Raw genomic sequence first — 18,109 nt, 5'->3', positions numbered from 1 at the left:
TGCGTGGGTTTTCGATGGGTGCTCCGGTTTCCTCCCACTGCCAAAGACTTGCAGGTGATAGGTAAATTGGCCATTGTAAATTGCCCCTAGTGTAGGTAGGTGGTAGGGAATATGGGATTACTGTAGGGTTAGTATAAAATGGGTGGTTGTTGGTTGGCACAGACTCGGTGGGCTGAAGGGTCTGTTTCAGTGCTGTATCTCTAAATATATAAAAAATAAATACTTAAGAGATGCCAATCATATTTGTGACTGTTGAGGACAATTTTCCTAATCTTATATTTTCTGGTTGCAATATAACTTTTAAGCAAATTTTACAATTTATGTGACATGTGTGGAAATATGAAAATAATTCATATCTCCACACTTGTCATTGTTCTTACTTGTAAAACAGAAAGAAATAGTGCAATCCTACATGACATACTGAGACTTGTACAAAAAAATGTATCTTCAGGTGTACCCACCCATGCACCTCTTCCACTAGGGTCTGAAGGCTGCTGGGATTGCGAATCACCTTGTCCAAGAAGCTGACAATTTCTGTGAACTTTGGCCTGTGATTTCGTTCCTTTTGCCAGCAATGGAGCATGAGCTGATGGAGGGTTGCTGGGCAACCCATTGGAGAAGGGAGTCGATAGCCTTCTTCTATAGATAAAATGACCTAAAAGAACAGGGTATGGAAGGAGGAGATAACATATTTGAGAATGTTACTTCAGAGATGCAATTCTATTGGCATGTCCATATAATATTAACAAACTATGAGAGAAAAGCATAACCTTGTTATTATAGTCATATACATTCAATACTTTCAGATTGATTATAAGAATGAGGTGGGGCAATATAGGATAAAGAGTTCTCCAAATGATTTTCATGTTACTCTGGAAGGGATCGCAGTAGAATTTCTGCTTTGAGCACAAACAACAAATTGGGCATAGATTGCATTTGAAATTATGCTGCATATCCAAAGTGAAGGTATGATTCATGATTCCGCCCAAACTAATTTTCATGATCACAAACACAATCTCTTTCATGAACCAGCACCACTGGGCAGCATTAAAAATATTCATTGATATATTTTGGAGTGGTGCCAGATGCAGTTTTGTTAATATAGCTGGAAATGGGTTTATCACAAAAAATAAGCAATTTTAATAGTAGTGTCTAGTCCTGCACCTATGAGTTACCTGATTTGAAATCATTGGAAATGACTTTAAAAAACTATATTGAACCATTTACCACGTTCATTGGTTTACACGAATCACCTTCATAGTAAATTAAGTAGTTTTTTTACTATTTAAAAACAATAAAATGTGCCCACTAGTGTCTGTGTGCTTAAAAAAAAACAAGCTCAATTTGAAGTCTTCTCAAATGATCACAAATAGGTACTATGGGCGGAAACTCCTCCTGCTCATTAATTTGATCTGGGATCGTGGCCAGTTTTTGGGCAGGGCCTGCTTCCAGTGTGATGTTTCTTAAACTAGTATTAAAGATTGTGGCAACTCAATTTATGCTTCATGTAACTTGCATTTAAAATTCTGCAATCTTTTGCATTGGTTTGGTGGAAACTCATGTCAAAATGAAATTTGTTTTAAGTACCGAATTTTTAGCAGTCTTCCAAAATACGTATAGAAGGATATCTCAATGGAATTTTTTAATTTTAGTTGTTAGCAATAGTGACAAATGCCCCAACTGGCCATTATACTGGTCATCAACAGGAAAACAGAACAAAATTTTACGAGTACCAATTTTAAGTCAGAGATCTCAGAGGCTATTGCACATTCCCTCAGTACCATTTCAACCAATGTGGACTAATTCTGGGTTCAATTTTTTGTACACAACAGAGTAGCAGGTGACAAAACTGCCTGGGCAAGTTCCTCAGACAGAAGCATTAGTGCATGAAACTCAGGTTGAACAACAAGCCTGCAGTTGGCAGGAAATTTAATCATAAGACTGGATTCTCCTGATCTCACATGTGTATACACCATGCTAGTGAATGGAAATGGCTATTAAGCATTCCAGTAATGAAAATAGTATCTATAGTTTTAGTTGAGGACTACCACTTCCACGAAGATGGAGAGAAGAAGATCTTAATCACAGAATACGACAGCACAGAAACAGGCCAAAACACTGGTCAAGTCTGAACTTGTATTTTTCTCCATTTGTGTCATGTCGTCTAATCCCACTCTCCTGCTCACAGCCATTACTGGATCTTGGATAGCACCCAGATGGAGCACCAGTTTGTGTTTAGGAGCAACATTGAAAGGTTTTAGAGGCAGCACAGTGAAAAAAAGAAACACTTGCTGCAAGTAAAACACCTTTGTAATATGAAGGCTAGTGTTCCAAAGTATATCTACTCTTTCTTTTGTGTTTGTATTTAAGGGGATAGTTAGACACAATGGTGGTAATTTTCATCCTCACTGCCTGGACAGTAACCTGGCAGAGTGGATGACCCTGTCTTTGTAGAACTTGCCCGTTTTTCAAGAACTGTGGGAGAAGCCGCGCCCCCACCCCCCCTCGCTTTCTGTCGAATTGTGCCATGGACTTTTTAAACTTACACCTGAGAGAGCAGACAGGGCATTTCCAACAGTGCGGCACTACCTCAGTACTGCACTAAAGTGTCTAATCAGATTATGTGCAAAAGTCTCTAAGTCTTAAACCCAAGACCTTCTGACGCAGAGGCAAGAGTGATAGTACTGAGCTATGGTTGGCATCTGATTAAGTTGACCACGCAGGTGATAAAGGTGAAGAACTCCCAAGAGGTCTTTTATGCCTCCTTACCGACCATTGCTTACTTAAACAGACCTCTTTTGATGCATCCTCAAGGGAACGGTATAGTCTCCAGTCTTTCATAGAATGATACCTCCTAGCTGGTCACCTTCTCCTTTGAAGTAGCCTTAACTGTCTTATTTTCTCCGCCTCCTGCTCCTGCTCTGCCTCTATCATAAGGACATGTATGGGAATGCCCCACAGGAAACCCACCGTAAGAGCTCCATGACAGAGGGTGGGACAAGTAGATTTCCCTGTTCTAAACTGCTGAAGAATACCTTGCAGAGCTCTTTTTCGCAACAGAGCAGAAACAAATGTCTAATCGCTTCAGTCAAAACAGGCATTTCAGAGAAAGTTTCTGGACAGTCAAAGGCTAGAACCTCAGTCACTTCCTGGCTTGATAAGTCATACAAGTACTTACTCTTCTTTCTACAGGCTTCAGTTAACATGAAATACTGGCTCCCTGCCACTTGCATACATTCACCATGTTAGGGATAGGTACATCTTTTGTGTATATGCGCCCTCTTACCCCACCCCCACCCACTCACTGGAATTTAGTGTTTAGAAGGAGCAGAATGTATGTGTATCAGAATTCCAACCCACTGTGCAGAAAATACCAGACTATTTCACCAAAAACATTTGTGCAGTTTATAGCCCTTTGTTTCATCAGCCAGCAGATGGGAACACTATTTAATCTGTACTTTGTTTGGAGATTTTGCAGGGTTTTTCCTATCACACAACAAGAGGTCCCTTGAGCAAGTTCAAAAATTCTTTCTAAACAGCTGGTCAGATCAGCTGGCAGATCATCAAGGTTGCAATTTGCAATAAATGTACTATCACTAGAAAATCAAGATCATCTGAAATGGAGTGTTTTATTATAAACGGCTATTGAGGTAGACATTACAGAGATAATTCCACAATCCCATGCGCCCAGCTGGGTGATCATCGGGGTCATAGGTTGGCTAATTAGGGCTACAATGTTGGAATCCTATCTGTGAACCATACTTCTTTTGAGTACAGCTTTCCCCTGCGAAGCACAGGCTCATGGAATTAAACCTTACTACATAACATAAAAGTGAGCTGAATATTTGAAAATAAATAATATAAAAGGATATAAGGAGAGACTGGGAAATAGGATTAGAGCGGACAGATATGGTCTAAATTAAAGACTAAATAAGGTCTCAGGAACTAATGTTGACACGAATAATTGCAAATTTTGCCATTAAAAAACAGACTGGAAAATTGAATGGAGTTGCTTTTTTATTCATTCACGGGATGTCAGTGTCGCTGGCAAGGCCAGCATTTATTGCCCATCCCTAATTTCGCTTGAGAAGAAGGCGTGTGTATACCCACAGTGCTGTTTGGAAGGGAGCTCCAGGTTTTTGACCCAGTGACAGTGAAGGAACAGCGATATAGTTCCAAGTCAGGATGGTGTGTGACTGGGAAGGGAACTTGCAGGTGGTGGTGTTCCCATGCATCTGCTGCCCTTGTCCTTCTGGCAGTAGAGGTCAGAGATTTGGGAGATGCTGTCGAAGAAGTCTCAGTGAGTTGCCTCAGTGCATCTTGTAGATAGTGCACACTATGGCTATGGTGTGCCGGTTGCGGAGGGAATAAATGTTTAAGGTGGTGAATAGGGTGTCAATCACGCAGGCTGATTTTTCCCTGGATGGTGTCGTGCTTCTTGAATGTATTTGGAGCTGGACTCATCCAGGCAAGTGGAGAGTATTCCATCACACTCCTGACTTGTGCCTTGTAGATAGTGAACAGGCTTTGGGTAGTCAGGAGGTGATCCACTTGCCAGAGAATTCCCAGCCTTTGATCTGCTCTTGTCGTGATAGTATTTATGTAGCTGGTTCAATTAAGTTTCTGATCAATGGCAACCCCCCAGCATGTTGATGGTGGGTGACTTTGCAATGGTAATGCTGTTGAATGTCAAGGGGAGGTGGTTAGACTCTCTTTGTTGGAGATGTTCATTGTCTGACATTTGTGTGGTGTGAATGTTACTTGCCACTTATCAGCCCAAGCCTGAATGTTGTCCAGCTCTTGCAGAATGTGGGCACGAACTGCTTCATTATCTGAGGAGTTGCAAATGGAACTGAACACTGTTCAATCATCAGCGAACATCCCCACTTCTGACCTTATGATGGAGAGAAGGTCACTGATGAAGCAGATTAAGATGCTTGGGCCTCAGACTCTGCCCTGAGGAACTCTACAAGATGTGGGCTGAGCTGATTGGCCTCCAACAACCACGCCCATCTTCTTTTGTGCTAGGTATGACTCCAGCCAGTTGAGAGTTTTCCCTCCAATTCCCATTGACTTCAATTTTTCTAGAGTTCATTGATGCCACACTTGATTAAATTCTGCCTTGATGTCAAGGGAAGTCACTTCTACCTCACCTCACATTTGACTCTCTTGTCCATGTTTGGACTAAGGCTGTAGTGAGATCTGGAGCTGAGTAGTCCGAGCCAAACCCAAACATAGCACTGGTAATAGGTTATTGGTGAATAAGTGCCACTTGATAGCATTGTCAATAACACCTTCCATCACTTTGCTGAGGATTGAGAGTAGGTTGATAGGGGCGTTGATGATGATTGGTTAGATTGAAATTGTCTTGCTTTTTCTGAACAAGACATACCTGGGCGATTTTGTACTTTGTTGGGTAAATGCCACTGTTGTAGCTGTACTGGAATAGCCTGGCTAGGGACATGACTAGTTCTGGAACACAAGTCTTCAGCTCTACAGGTGGGATGTTGTTGAGGCCCACAGACTTTGCTGTATCCAATGAGCTCAGCCATTTCTTGATATCATGTGGAGTGAATCAAATTGGCCGAAGATTGGTAATGGTGGGAACCTCAGAGAAAGGCCGAGATCATTCACTCGGCATTTCTGGCTGAAGATTATTGCAAACACTTTAGCCTTGTCTTTTGCACTCATGCTGGGTTTCACCATCATTGAGAATTGGGATGTTGATGGAGCCTAGTTAGATAGGAACATGAGTAGGCCATTTAGCCCCTTGAGCCTGTTCCGCCATTCAATGAGATCAGAGCTGACCTACGATGCACCTCCATGTACCTGCCTTTGCTCCATATCCCTTAATAACTTTGGTTAACAAAAATATATCAATCTCAGATGTAAAATTAATTATTGATCTAGCAGTAATTGGCATTTGTGGAAGAGAGTTCCAAATTTCTACCAACTTCTGTGTGTAGAAATATTTCCTAATTTCACTCATGAAATATTTGGCTCTAATTTTTAGACTATATCCCTTCATCCTAGACTCGCCAACAAGTGGAAATAGCTTCTATCTAACCTTTCCATTCCTCTGAGCCTCCTCCTTCTGTTAGCTGTTTAATTGTCCATCACCAATCACGACTGGATGTGGCAGTGCTTATAGAGCTTTGATCTGATCCGTTGACACTTAGCTCTATCTACAGCATGCAGCTTCTGTTGTTGAGCATGCATGCAGTCATATGTTGTAGCTTCAACAGGTTGGCACCTCATTTTTAGGTATGTTTAGTGCTGTTCCTGGCATGCTCTTCTACACTTTTCATTGAACCGGGGTTGATCCCCTGGCTCAATATGGTAGAGTGAGGTATATGCTGGGCCGTGAGAATACAGATTGTGCTTGAATATAATTCTGCTGCTTGTGGTGGCCCAGAGCGCCTCATGGATGCCCAGTTTTCAACTGCTAGATCTGTTCTGAATCTATCGTATTTCGCACAGTGGTAGTGCTACACAACATGATGGAGGGTGTCCTCAGTGTGAAGACAAAACTTGAGCTCCACAAAGACTCCGTGGTGGTCACTCCTACTAACACTGTCATGGTCAGATGCATCTACGACAGGTAGATTGATGGGGACAAGGTCAAGTAGATTTTCCCTCATCTTGATTCTCTCACCACCTGCTGTGGGCCCAATTTGGCAGCTATATCTTTCAGAGCTCAGTCAGTAGTAGTGCTGCTGAGCCAGTCTTGGTGATGGACATTGAAGGCTCCACCCAGAATACATTCTTGCTACTCTCAGTGCTTCTTCCAAGTGGTGATCAACATGGAGGAGGACAGATTCATCAGCTTCGAAAGGACAGTAGGTGGTATCAGCAGGAGGTTTTCTTGCCCATGTTTGACCTGATGCCTTGAGACTTCATGGGGTTGGTGTCAATGTTTAGGACTCCCAGGGCCACTTCCTCCTGACTGTATACCACTGTGCCGTCACCTCTGGTGGGATGGTGATGGAGGAGCCTGGGGCATTGGCGATATGGTATGACTTGGTGAGTACATCTCTCCCAATTTTGGCACAAGTCCCCAGATGTTAGTGAGGAGAACTTCGCAGTGTCAACTGGGTGGGTGTGCCTCTGTTGTTTCCAGTGCCACGGTTGATGCCAGATGGTATGTCCAGTTTTATTCTTCTTACACTTTTTTTTGTAGCAGTTTGATACAACTGAGCGGCTTGCTGGGCCATTTCAGATGACAATTAAGGGTTAACTACATTGCTGTAGGTTCAGAGTCACAGACAGACTGGACCAGGTAAGGACAGCAGATTTCCTTCCCTAAAGGGAATTAGTGAACCAGATGTTTACCATTACTGAGACTAGCATTTTTTTCTAGATTTATTTAATTAACTCAATTTAAATTCCCCAGCTGCCGTGGTGGGATTTGAACTCCTGTTTCCAGAGTCCAGTAACATAACTACTATGCCACCATACCCCTTGAAAGGGCAGAAGTTCGATATAATAGATCAGGGTTGTCTAACATACAGCCCGCCGGCCAGGATCCGGCCCGCCCAAAGGTTTCCATCTGGCCCGCCAGTGTAAACTGTACCCGGGCCGTTCCTCATCCTCACCAGGGATCTGGGACTGCAGATGGGAAACCTGCTTTTAAAGAAGATCGTGAATTAGCTTCACAGCTGACAGCTGCTGACATCAGGAACAGCAGTTTCCCAACTACGGACAGAATCAGGATTTTCCGGCGGGTTCTGACTTTTTTTTAAAAAGCCCGCAAGAAAATCCCGAGTCTGTCCGAAGTTGGGAAACTGCAATTCCCGACATCATCACCTGTCAGGATGGCTGTAAAACTGACTTGCGATCCTTCAAAAAAAAACTGACCAAACATCTGCTGAGTGTTCCTGCTCTCTGGAACTGTCAGAGAGACAGAGGAGACAGAGGGGTGGGGGGGAACACAGAGGGGGGAGCAGACAGAGAGAGAAGGGGGAGCAGAGAAAGAGGGGGAGCAGAGAAAGAGGGGGAGCAGAGAGAGAGGGGGGAGCAGAGAGGGGGGGGAAAGAGAGAGGAGGTAGCGGGGGGGGAGCAGAGAGAGGGGGAGAAGAGAGAGAGAAGGGGGAACGGGGGGAGCAGAGAGAGAGGGGGGACAGAGAGAGAGAAGGGGGAACGGGGGGGGGAGCAGAGAGAGAGGGGGGACAGAGAGAGAGGGGGGTACAGAGAGAGAGAGAAGGGCAACAGAGAGAGAAAGGGGAAGAAAGGGGGACAGAGAGGGAGAGAGAAAGGGGGACAGAGAGGGGAGGGAACCGAGAGAGAGAAGGGGGAACAGAGAGATAGGAAAACAGAGAGGGGGGAACAACACAGAGAGGGGGGACACAGGGGGAGAGAGAGACAGAGAGAGAGAGAGAGAGAGAGAATGATAGTGAAAAAGATCCCTCCTGACAGAATAACATCTATTGCATCGCTAAATCAAGCGTGTGGGGAAACATTGACTACTTGTGCAAGCAAAAAGCCAGATTTCTCACTAAATTAATGTCCAACACAGTGAAGAGAAAGTAAGTCAATAAATTAGTCTTCTCATTTAAAGCTTCTTCACAAAAATGTACATTTCTCATTGTTTTGATTAATAGTAAGATACATTTTTATGCCTTTTATCTTCTCAAAATTGTCTCACTGGCCCCCTATGTAAGACACCCCACACAAAAGTGTTGGACGACCCTGTAATAGATCATTGCTGGTTTTTCTGATTGGGCAGAACTGATTGGAAATTCTACCCTTATTGCTCTTCTACAAATTCCTGAAATGCAGAATGTAATAATACAAGTAAGGAATCACACATGTAAACATACAAAGTTTGTTTTTACATGACTGACCGAATTATCTGTAGGAATAACTTACATCTTGGTTGGACATCTCCCAGTAAGGTCTTTCCCCATATGACATCACTTCCCACATTACAATCCCATAACTCCACACGTCACTTGCTGAAGAGAACTTCCTGTAGGCTATTGCTTCAGGAGCGGTCCACCGAATAGGAATTTTTCCACCCTGTACCAAGAAAGAAGCACATGTGAGTTGTCAATACAATCAGGCAGGTTCTACAAGACATTTTCTTTGGTTATTCCTCTTCGAGCCTTGTCTGCATTGCTATTGCATTAACAGCTCGATAGTCTCGTTTTACAATTATTGGTTCTGGGGAGATTTTGGTCATTTATGCACCTAAAGATGTGAAATAACAGTGCTGAAGAATAAAGTAGGTTTAAATAAGTTCCAGTAAGGCCCAGCCCAGGTTACATACAATGCAAGAGTTTGCTGGAATTCTCAGAGATGTTTAGTAAATTGGCTGATGAGGATAATCAGCTCATTAATGAGACTGATACCATAGTCTCATCACAGGTGGCATTGTGCTCCTGGAATACACCATACACTGCTAGAATACTTGAAGTGAAGTTATGTAAATCCATAGAGTGCTTTTTCTGCACACATTAGGAAAGACATTGCGAGAGAATTTGAGTGGGCAGTGGGTGGAAGGTGTAATGGCTGCTGGGAAAGATTAAAGGGACCTGGTCACTTAAAGGTAAGTAGCTACAAAGGGGAAAACATTCTTCCAGTCTTTAGAGAGACCACTATGCTTTATATATTTCAGTTTGTCCAAAGGTTCTATGGGATAATGGATACAAGAATGGAGCAGACCAAAGTAAAATGAAGTTGAGTCAAATGGAATTTGTGGGCCAGTGATGCAGCCCCCACCCCCATTAAATGGCTAGTGAAATACTGCATGCATGATGTGGAAGTTAGAAGGATTTAGAAGGGGGAGGCGGTGACCTAGTGGTAATGTCACTGGACTAGTAATCCAGAGGCCCAGTCTAATGCTCTGTGGACATGGGTTTGAATCCCACCATGGGAGGTGGGGAAATTTAAATTCAAATTAATAAATATGGAATTAAAACTAGTCTAATGGTGACCATTGTCAATTGTTGTAAAACCCCATCTGGTTTATTAATGTCTTTTAGGGAAGGAAATCTGCCGTCCTTACCTAGTAAGGCCTACATGTGACTCCAAACCCACAGCAATGTGGTTGACTCTTAAATGCCCTCTGAAGTGGCCTAGCAAGCCATTGAGTTCAAGGGCAATTAGGGAAGGGCAATAAATGCTGGCCTGGCCAGCGATGCCCACATCCCATGAACGAATATATATTAAAAAATTGTGCTATTTGATACTCTAGGGCACCTTTGTATAAGACAACTGGCCATTATTCCTGCCAGGTTCAATACTGTGTACCATATGTGCACGATCTACCAGATGTGGGAGAAGGCAGCAAACCTTAATGAACCTGACAGTCAGCCGTGGCTCACTCTTGCCTCTGAGTCAGAAGGTTGTGCTTCAAACTCTACTCCAGGACTTGAGCTGACAGTTCACTGTAACAATAAAGTAGCACTGCATTGTCAGAAGGGCTATCTTTTGGTTGAAGAATTAAGCTGAGGCTCTGGCTACCTGTTGAAGTGGCACCATTCAATGAAGAGCAAGAGAGTTTTTGCAGTAGCCTGCCAACATTCATTCCTTCACCAACACCACCAAAAAATAGATTAACTGACCTTTCCTCGCATTGTTGACTGTTGGATGTTGCTGGCTGTACATTATGAAAGTCATTGGCTATTTATTGCTTTAGGACATCGTGAGGATGTGAAAGATGTTGTATAAGTTCTTTCTTTGTAATGTTTGACCATTCAACTGTATCTTGCACCCATTAAGCTGCCCAAGATTGCATGCTACAAAATCATATATACTAGCCGAGAAAACTAGTAAAAGTTGACCAACATTTTCAGAAAAGCTGACACAGCTCTAAAAAAGCTGATTCCTTGAGTGGTCCTTATTATAAACCAATGACATGAGAAAACAAGCAATTGCACGGGCCTTGTAGATTAAGCTGTTGATCTACCCAACTTGTATAGGGGAGGAAAAAGGCAAGCATATGAATGTCTGAAAAGGAAATTCAAATATTGAAGAGATAAAATTGCGGGTACATTTGTAGGGAGAGGCCTGTGAGGAATGTTCCCAGAAAATTTTAAGTTCTAGCGTTAAAAATGGTGCATTGTTTAATTTTCAGCAGTTTTACAATTAACAGATTTTTAATCAAAATAAATTAAAACAAAGTGACATTTGAATTTTCAACAAACTAACTAGATCATCATCTACCTGCATTTCTCCAGTTTACAGAGTCTCTGTCCCCTATCCAGCTCCCCACCCTTTCACAGCAACACTCTCCTCCTACAATCCTCCCGCTTCATAAGGGTACTCTTCTCTCTCCCCCTCATGCAACATGGACCACTTCTCTCATTCAACCCAGCTAAAGGTGTTTTTCATCTTTCATTCCCCTCATTCAAGCTGATACTCTCTTCCCTTTCCAACCCTCTCAATTCAAGCCTCCATTCTATTCTCCTGTAGATTGTGGTGACACATTTCACTTCCCTCAGTGCATGATGGCACACTTGCACACAGCCTTGCCATTAATGCTTGCCTGCATGGGTGCAGCTCCAACAACACTCAAGAAATTCAACAACATCCAGGACAAAGCAGCCAACTTGATTGGCACCCCATCCACCACCTTAAACAATCACTCCCTCCATCACAGGTGCACAGTGGCAGCAGTGTGTACTGAGAAGTGGAGGAAGGGAAGGGAAGTGTCAGAGATCGACCATGTAAAGGTGAGAGAAGAAAATTGGAAGCAAAGTTGATAAAGTTTTCCAGATCAAGGCAGGAGCAGGAAACAGCACCAATACAGACATTAATGTACCAGAAAAAGAGTTGGGGAGGGGGCCTGAGTAGGACTGGAACAAGGAATGTTCGACATATCCCACAAAAAGACAGGCATAACTAGGACCTATGCAGGTACCCATAGCAATACCTTTTACTGAAGGAATTGAGTGGAGTGGAGTCCATTACCCCCGACACCTCATCCCCTTTCCATTACACCTTCCCATGCAATCGCAGGAGGTGTAATGCCTGCTTTTTACAACCTCTCTCCTCACTATCCCAGGCCCCAAACACTCCTTTCAAGTGAAGCAGCGATTTACTTGTACTTCTTTCAATTTAGTATACTGTATTCGCTGCTCACAATGTGCGCACCTCTACACTGGGGAGACCAAACGCAGATTTGGTGACCGCTTTGCAGAACACCTCCGCTCTGTCTGAAAGCATAACCCCAAACATCCGGTTGCTTGCCATTTCAACACTCCCCCCTGCTCTCATGCCAACATTTCTGTCTTTGGCCTGCTCCAGTGTTCCAGTGAACATCACCGCAAGCTCGAGGAGTAGCACCTGATCTTTTGATAAGGCACTCTCCAGCCTTGTGGACTGAACATTGAGTTCACTAACTTCAGAGCATGACTGGCCATTTTTAAAAATATTTTATTTTTTAACCATGTGCCTGCTTTTCATGTGGTCAGAGCTGCTCATTTTTCTGCTATTAACACTCTCTCTGAACTAAAGCTTTGTGTTTCACCACAAGCATTAACACACCTTTGTCCCAGGGCAGCTTTGTTATTTAATCTCCCTCTACCCTATCAACACTTTTCCCTTTGTTCTCTCTCCCAACCCCCTCTCCTTCACTTGCTTAAAACCTAATTCTTTTCTAACCTTTGCCAGTTCAAGATAAAAGGTCACAGACCTGAAACGTTAACTTTGCTTCTCTCTCCACAGATGCTGCCAGACCTGCTGAGTAATTCCAGCACTTTTTGTTTTTATTTTAGATTTCCAGCATCTGCAGTATTTTGCTTTTATTTCACTCTTTGATAAATATGTGAGCAGTAGATTAACAGATATTGGCCGGATATTTACAGTGGGTGGGTGGGAGCCGGACTCCGACGTAAATGTTGGTGACGACCCTGCTTCTGCCCAGCCTGGGGATCCGTCCCATATGCTACGGGTCGCCAGGCTTTAACTGGCCCGAGGCGGGACTTCCACCCACTTGAGGGAGGAGGTCCCATCTCAGTGAGCTGCTGGCCAATCAACGGCCACTGGGAGCGGTGGCCACTGCTGGGACTGTAGCCCAGCCGACTGAGGAGGATGCCAAGGAGCCGGGACTGAAGGTAAGTTTGGGTTGCCTCACCAGGGGGATCTGTCGTGCCCTGGTGAGGCTAGGGTTGTCGTTTGGGGAGAGGGGGTTTCTTGGATCCTGGGGTTGGGTTGGGAGACGGGGGCTGCCCTCAATTGGGCACCCTGTGCCCGACTGCCATGCCCCCCCCCCGGGGCACGGAAAGGCCGGCAGCTATCACTGGACGGCCTTTCACATCCCTGGCACACCCGCTTGCCATGGGTAACATACCCGTGGAGGCGGGCGAGGGCCCTTAAGTGGCCGTTAAGTGGTCACTTAAGGGTCTTGATTGGCCTTGGGTGGGCGGGCCATTTCCCACCCTCCCCGCCCCCCCTGCCGGACCTCCGTAAACTTGGTCGGAGGGAGAATCGGGGCAGGCAGGCTTCCCAGAGCCTGCTGCTCAATGTTACGCCGCCCCCACGCCACCATCCGACCCGCTGGGGCGGAGTAAAACTCCGGCCATTATCTTGCTTTCTGGCAGTTGAGGGCAGTGATGACCTTGTTAACTACTAGCACAGCCATCCCTATGTTACAACATAGCTGCAGATATCGGGGCTCTGGTGTTGTTGACCTGGAGAATGCTACGGTAATTGTCCTCAATCACTGGCAGATAGGTATGCCAAGGTCTGAAGATGAGGGCTGGACATGCTAATCTGCCTGGCATGTATTCTTTCAGCCTCTACAACTTCAACCATAAAAGACTATTATATTTTTAAAAACAAACACCTGAAGGAATAGTATTAAACTCCCACTTTTTCTAAAAGGAAATTAATTAAAAAGATCAGATGCATTGCTAGTAAAAAAAGAGAATGAATATCATGCAAACTGCAGGAATAAGCCATCACTCCATTTCTCTCTAGATATAGGGATAGACTTTTGTCTTCGCCACCTGGACAATAATATGGTAGAGCAGATCTTCAATGGAATGAAAATTGGTTTGGGGGTGGGTGTTTTAAGAATGTGTGGGTGATCTGCTCTGCTAAATGCTAGATTACTGCCCAGGCAATGGATGAAAATCTGTTCCATAGACTTCAAAATAGAAGCTCACTTTTAATGCATTGAAAGATAAAAGTTTCAAACATAATCTAACTTCTCTGCTGGCTGGCATAAACTGAAATATATTCATTTTCTGCTGGCAACCATGTCATCATCTGCTTAATGCTAACCTCTGGAATTCCCTCCATAAACATCTTCGCCTCTCTAGCTCTCTCTCCTCCTTTAAGATGCACCTTAAAGGTTTTTGGTCATCTGTTTTAATATCTCCTTATCTGGCTCAATGTCAAATTTTGTTTGATAACACTCCTGTGAAGCACCCTGGGACATTTTGCTGTGCTAAAGGTGGTATAAATGTTGTTGCTTTTATAGAAAGTTGAAACTGACTTTCAGGACAACAGGCTTCCACAGAAATACAATCCCAACCCTATTGAGGTTGAGGTTGCTTTGGGACATCCTGAATTCATGAAAGATGCAATATAAATGAAAATCTTTCCTTTTTCTGTTGATGGCATATGGTGCTTGGCATGCAATTTGAAACCTGCAGCATCTGAGTCTTGCCATTCTGTTTTTCTTTAATAATCCGCACCTTGGAATCCTACTGTAGTCATTGAACTTGCGGCTTTTCCTTTGCTTTATTCCCTCACATGCTTTTTAACAATACAAACTATAAGTTAGAAATTAAACACAGATCGGTTTCTTGTCACAATCTTGCAGTCATTCATAGTCCTTATCATCAGCTGTCATCAACAAATTTCAATATTGTTCCTCAATCTTGATCATTTACAGATGTATTAACACCATTATCTAGTGGCCCCAATGCAGCTCACTGTGGAATGCCACTCACTACATCCTTCCAGTGTTGGAAAGCTCCTTTTGCTCCATACCATCTCTATCCACATGCCCTTATTTCTCTTAACTCCATGTATCATTATCTTTGTCAAAAACCTCTTACATTGTACTTTATCAAATGCTTTTCAACAATCCCTCTATATGACAGCCATTCCATTTCACTTATAGAGTTGAATTCAGAATAGCTTTGTCCTGTGGATTTCTGACCAAATGGAAGATGGATTGAGAATGCTTAAACTTATTTCACTCCTGACCTTTAACACCCCTGTGCAGGAGGAGATCTTTATCCTCTCTGCATGAATGAATTGAAACCAAATTCTCAAAGTGAAAGGACAGACTGTCATACTGTATGAACTCTCTGGAACTAAAACAAGAAAACACAAGAGCTATTTTGTCAATATTTTAGATTCTACCTATTTTTGACATATTGCAATATGCATAGTTAAATCTTGTTGGGATTGATTTTCACAGGGATTATGTTGCATAATGGCAATAAAATTATTCCTGTTTAGAATTTTCCAGCAAACTCTGCTGCACTGACAAGCAGCTCCTTTAATGAGGATACTTGCCATATTCTTTATTTAAGAGGAGTTGCTGTTGCTGTAGAAAATCTGTGAGGAAAAAATGTTTAAAAGGTACCAGATAATGAAGGATATTTCTGCTAATGCCAAGGGAAGGAATAAAGAGTAGAAAGATTTTAAACTTTGTCACTTTCCTCGGGTTTGGTAATTTAAAGAAAAACTAAAAGAAGATAGAAATACAGCATTTTGTCATCTATTATACAAAACAGGCCCAAAGCAAAGCATGACACTAATGGAGTTAGAAATATCATACTAGAGCTCTCCTATGCAGGTTTGTTTTGTTATCGCTTCAGCTTCATTTCTTCCTCTGATGAGTAGTGTTTGGTTGAGTGAAAATACTACATTGAAATGTCAAAGTTTAATCATGCAATTTAATCCTATATACCCTAGTTATTCTGGACTAAAAAGAGCAGATCTATCATTGTGGAATACTTCAGACTGTCAACCAACAATTATGCTTTTCCAATGATAGAAATAATTTTGATTATCTAGCTATTAAACATACTCAGATTCCACACAAGCTAGTTCAGTGTTAATATTATACACAGTTCATTAATGATTGCGGTAAATATTATGAGCTGTGTCATGAAACAATTATTTCAGAAATTCTTAATGTTAACATTGCAATTTGCTTTATTTGATGTGGTATCTGGAATCTATTCGCAGACAAGCCAGACTAATTAAAGGAATTTATCAATCTGAATGAACTACTTGGTAGGGTAGCAGGGATGAATTCCCGCCTGTCATCATGAGTACAAAATGGTATTTTGGTAAAATTATTGACAGGAGGAAGTTCATGCTGAAGGTTTTTAATTTCCAGAAAAATAACCAATTTTGAAAAGATGTAGACCAAGCATTAGAGACATTCTTAGACCTTTATAATCGTGCATTACGTGACATATTAGACAAACGCTTTAAATACTATTTCATTTTGTGCATGTTTATAATATATATCCTACTTACTCATGCCTCAAGGAGTGAACAAACAAGTCCTAGTATGAAGTTTGAAATATGGAGAGACTAATGGCTCTTATGTGTAAGATACCTCTAATTTTGGGCAGTGCCATTTAACACACAAATGAAAAGAAAATCCTCACACATGGAGGGGGGAGTCAATGGGAATCAGGGGGAAAACTCTCCGCTGGTTGGAGTCATCCTAGCGCAAAGGAAGATGGTTGTGGTTGTTAGACGTCAATCATCTCACTCCAGGACATCACTGCAGGAGTTCCTCAGGGTAGTGTCCTGGGCCCAATCATCTTCAGCTGCTTCATCAATGACCTTCCTTCAATCATAAGTTCAGAAGTGGGGATGTTTGCTGATGATTGGACAATGTTCAGTACCATTCACGACTCCTCAGATACTGAAGAAGTTGTGTAGAAATGCAGCAAGACCTGGACAATATCCAGGCTTGGGCTGATAAGTGGCAAGTAGCATTCGCACCACACAAGGGTCAGGCAATGACTAACTCAAAGAGAATATGTAACCATTTCCCCTTGATATTCAATGGCATTACGATCACTGAATCCCCCACTATGAACATCCTGGGGGTTACCATTGACCAAAACTGAACTGGAGTAGCCATATGAATACAATGGCTACAAGGTCAGAGGCTGGGAATCCTGCGGTGAGTAACTTCCCAAAGCCTGTCCACCATCTACAAGGCACAAGTCAGGAGTGTGATAGAATACTCTTGACTTGCCTGGATGCGTGCAGCTCCAACAACACTCAAGAAGCTCAACACCATCCAGGAGAAAGCAGCCCACTTGATTGGCACATCATCTACAAATATTCACTCCCTTCACCACTGACACACAGTGGCAGCAGTGTGTACCATCGACAGGATGCACTGCAGCAACACACCAATGCTCCTTAGACAGCATCTTCCAAACCCGTTACCTCTACCACCTAGAAGGACAAGGGCAGCAGATGCAGGGGAACACCACCACCTGCAAGTTCCCCTCCAAGCCACACACCCACACACCATCCTGACTTGGAACTATATCACCATTCCTTCACTGATGCTGGGTCAAAATCCTGGAACTCCCTTCCTAACAGCACTGTGGGTATACCTACCACACATGGACTGCAGGGTTCAAGGAGGTGACTCACCACCACCTTCTCAAGGGCAATTAAGGATGGGCAATAAATGCTGGCCTAGCTAGCGACGTCCACATCCCATGAACCAATTTTTAAAAATTACCAGTAAATGGAATGGAATATACTGCTTTTGATTATGGCAGGCAAGCACGATATCTACTTAGCTCATTACTGTAATGGAGTAATTTTAAATATGCAACCATTTCCATCCAGGTGTGGAGTATTCGTTTTGGTCTCTGGCACCTATCAAACGTTTGTGTGTAGCGAATGCAGTATTATCAGTAAGAAGACTGACCATTTTGATTGTTGGGCCTCATTTAAGTGTAGTTAGCATGCTTCTCACATGATTTGGCTCTTACCGACAGCTCAGAGTTTTGGGAGGGCAGGAGATGTGGTGGGACAATCACTGAGCATTGGCCTGCAGCAGCAACTTAAAATGGAGGATACAGCAGATCAGTGGGGGATGGGCAATGACAGAGGGCATAATTTAAGGCCTGCAGACCTTGCAGGAGGAGTATGGAGG

General features: G+C 43.1%; 1 protein-coding gene across 1 annotated transcript in view; it reads right to left on the bottom strand.

The window, feature by feature from the left end:
• Nucleotides 1–18,109, bottom strand: part of epha6 (eph receptor A6) — an 888,039-nt gene that overhangs the window by 21,883 nt on the left and 848,047 nt on the right. Inside the window, exons 14-15 of the mRNA XM_068040607.1 lie at nucleotides 8,869–9,018; nucleotides 462–655 (exon numbers count right to left, since the gene is read on the bottom strand). Of these exons, the coding sequence (XP_067896708.1) occupies nucleotides 462–655; nucleotides 8,869–9,018 (344 nt within the window). The remainder of the gene's footprint in view (nucleotides 1–461; nucleotides 656–8,868; nucleotides 9,019–18,109) is intronic.

This window comes from Heterodontus francisci, chromosome 10 (genome assembly GCF_036365525.1).
Source record: "Heterodontus francisci isolate sHetFra1 chromosome 10, sHetFra1.hap1, whole genome shotgun sequence".
In the NCBI taxonomy this organism is placed as follows: Eukaryota; Metazoa; Chordata; class Chondrichthyes; order Heterodontiformes; family Heterodontidae; genus Heterodontus; species Heterodontus francisci.
The sequence above is the reverse complement of the archived record's forward strand: the minus strand, read 5'-3'. Positions and strand labels throughout refer to the sequence as shown.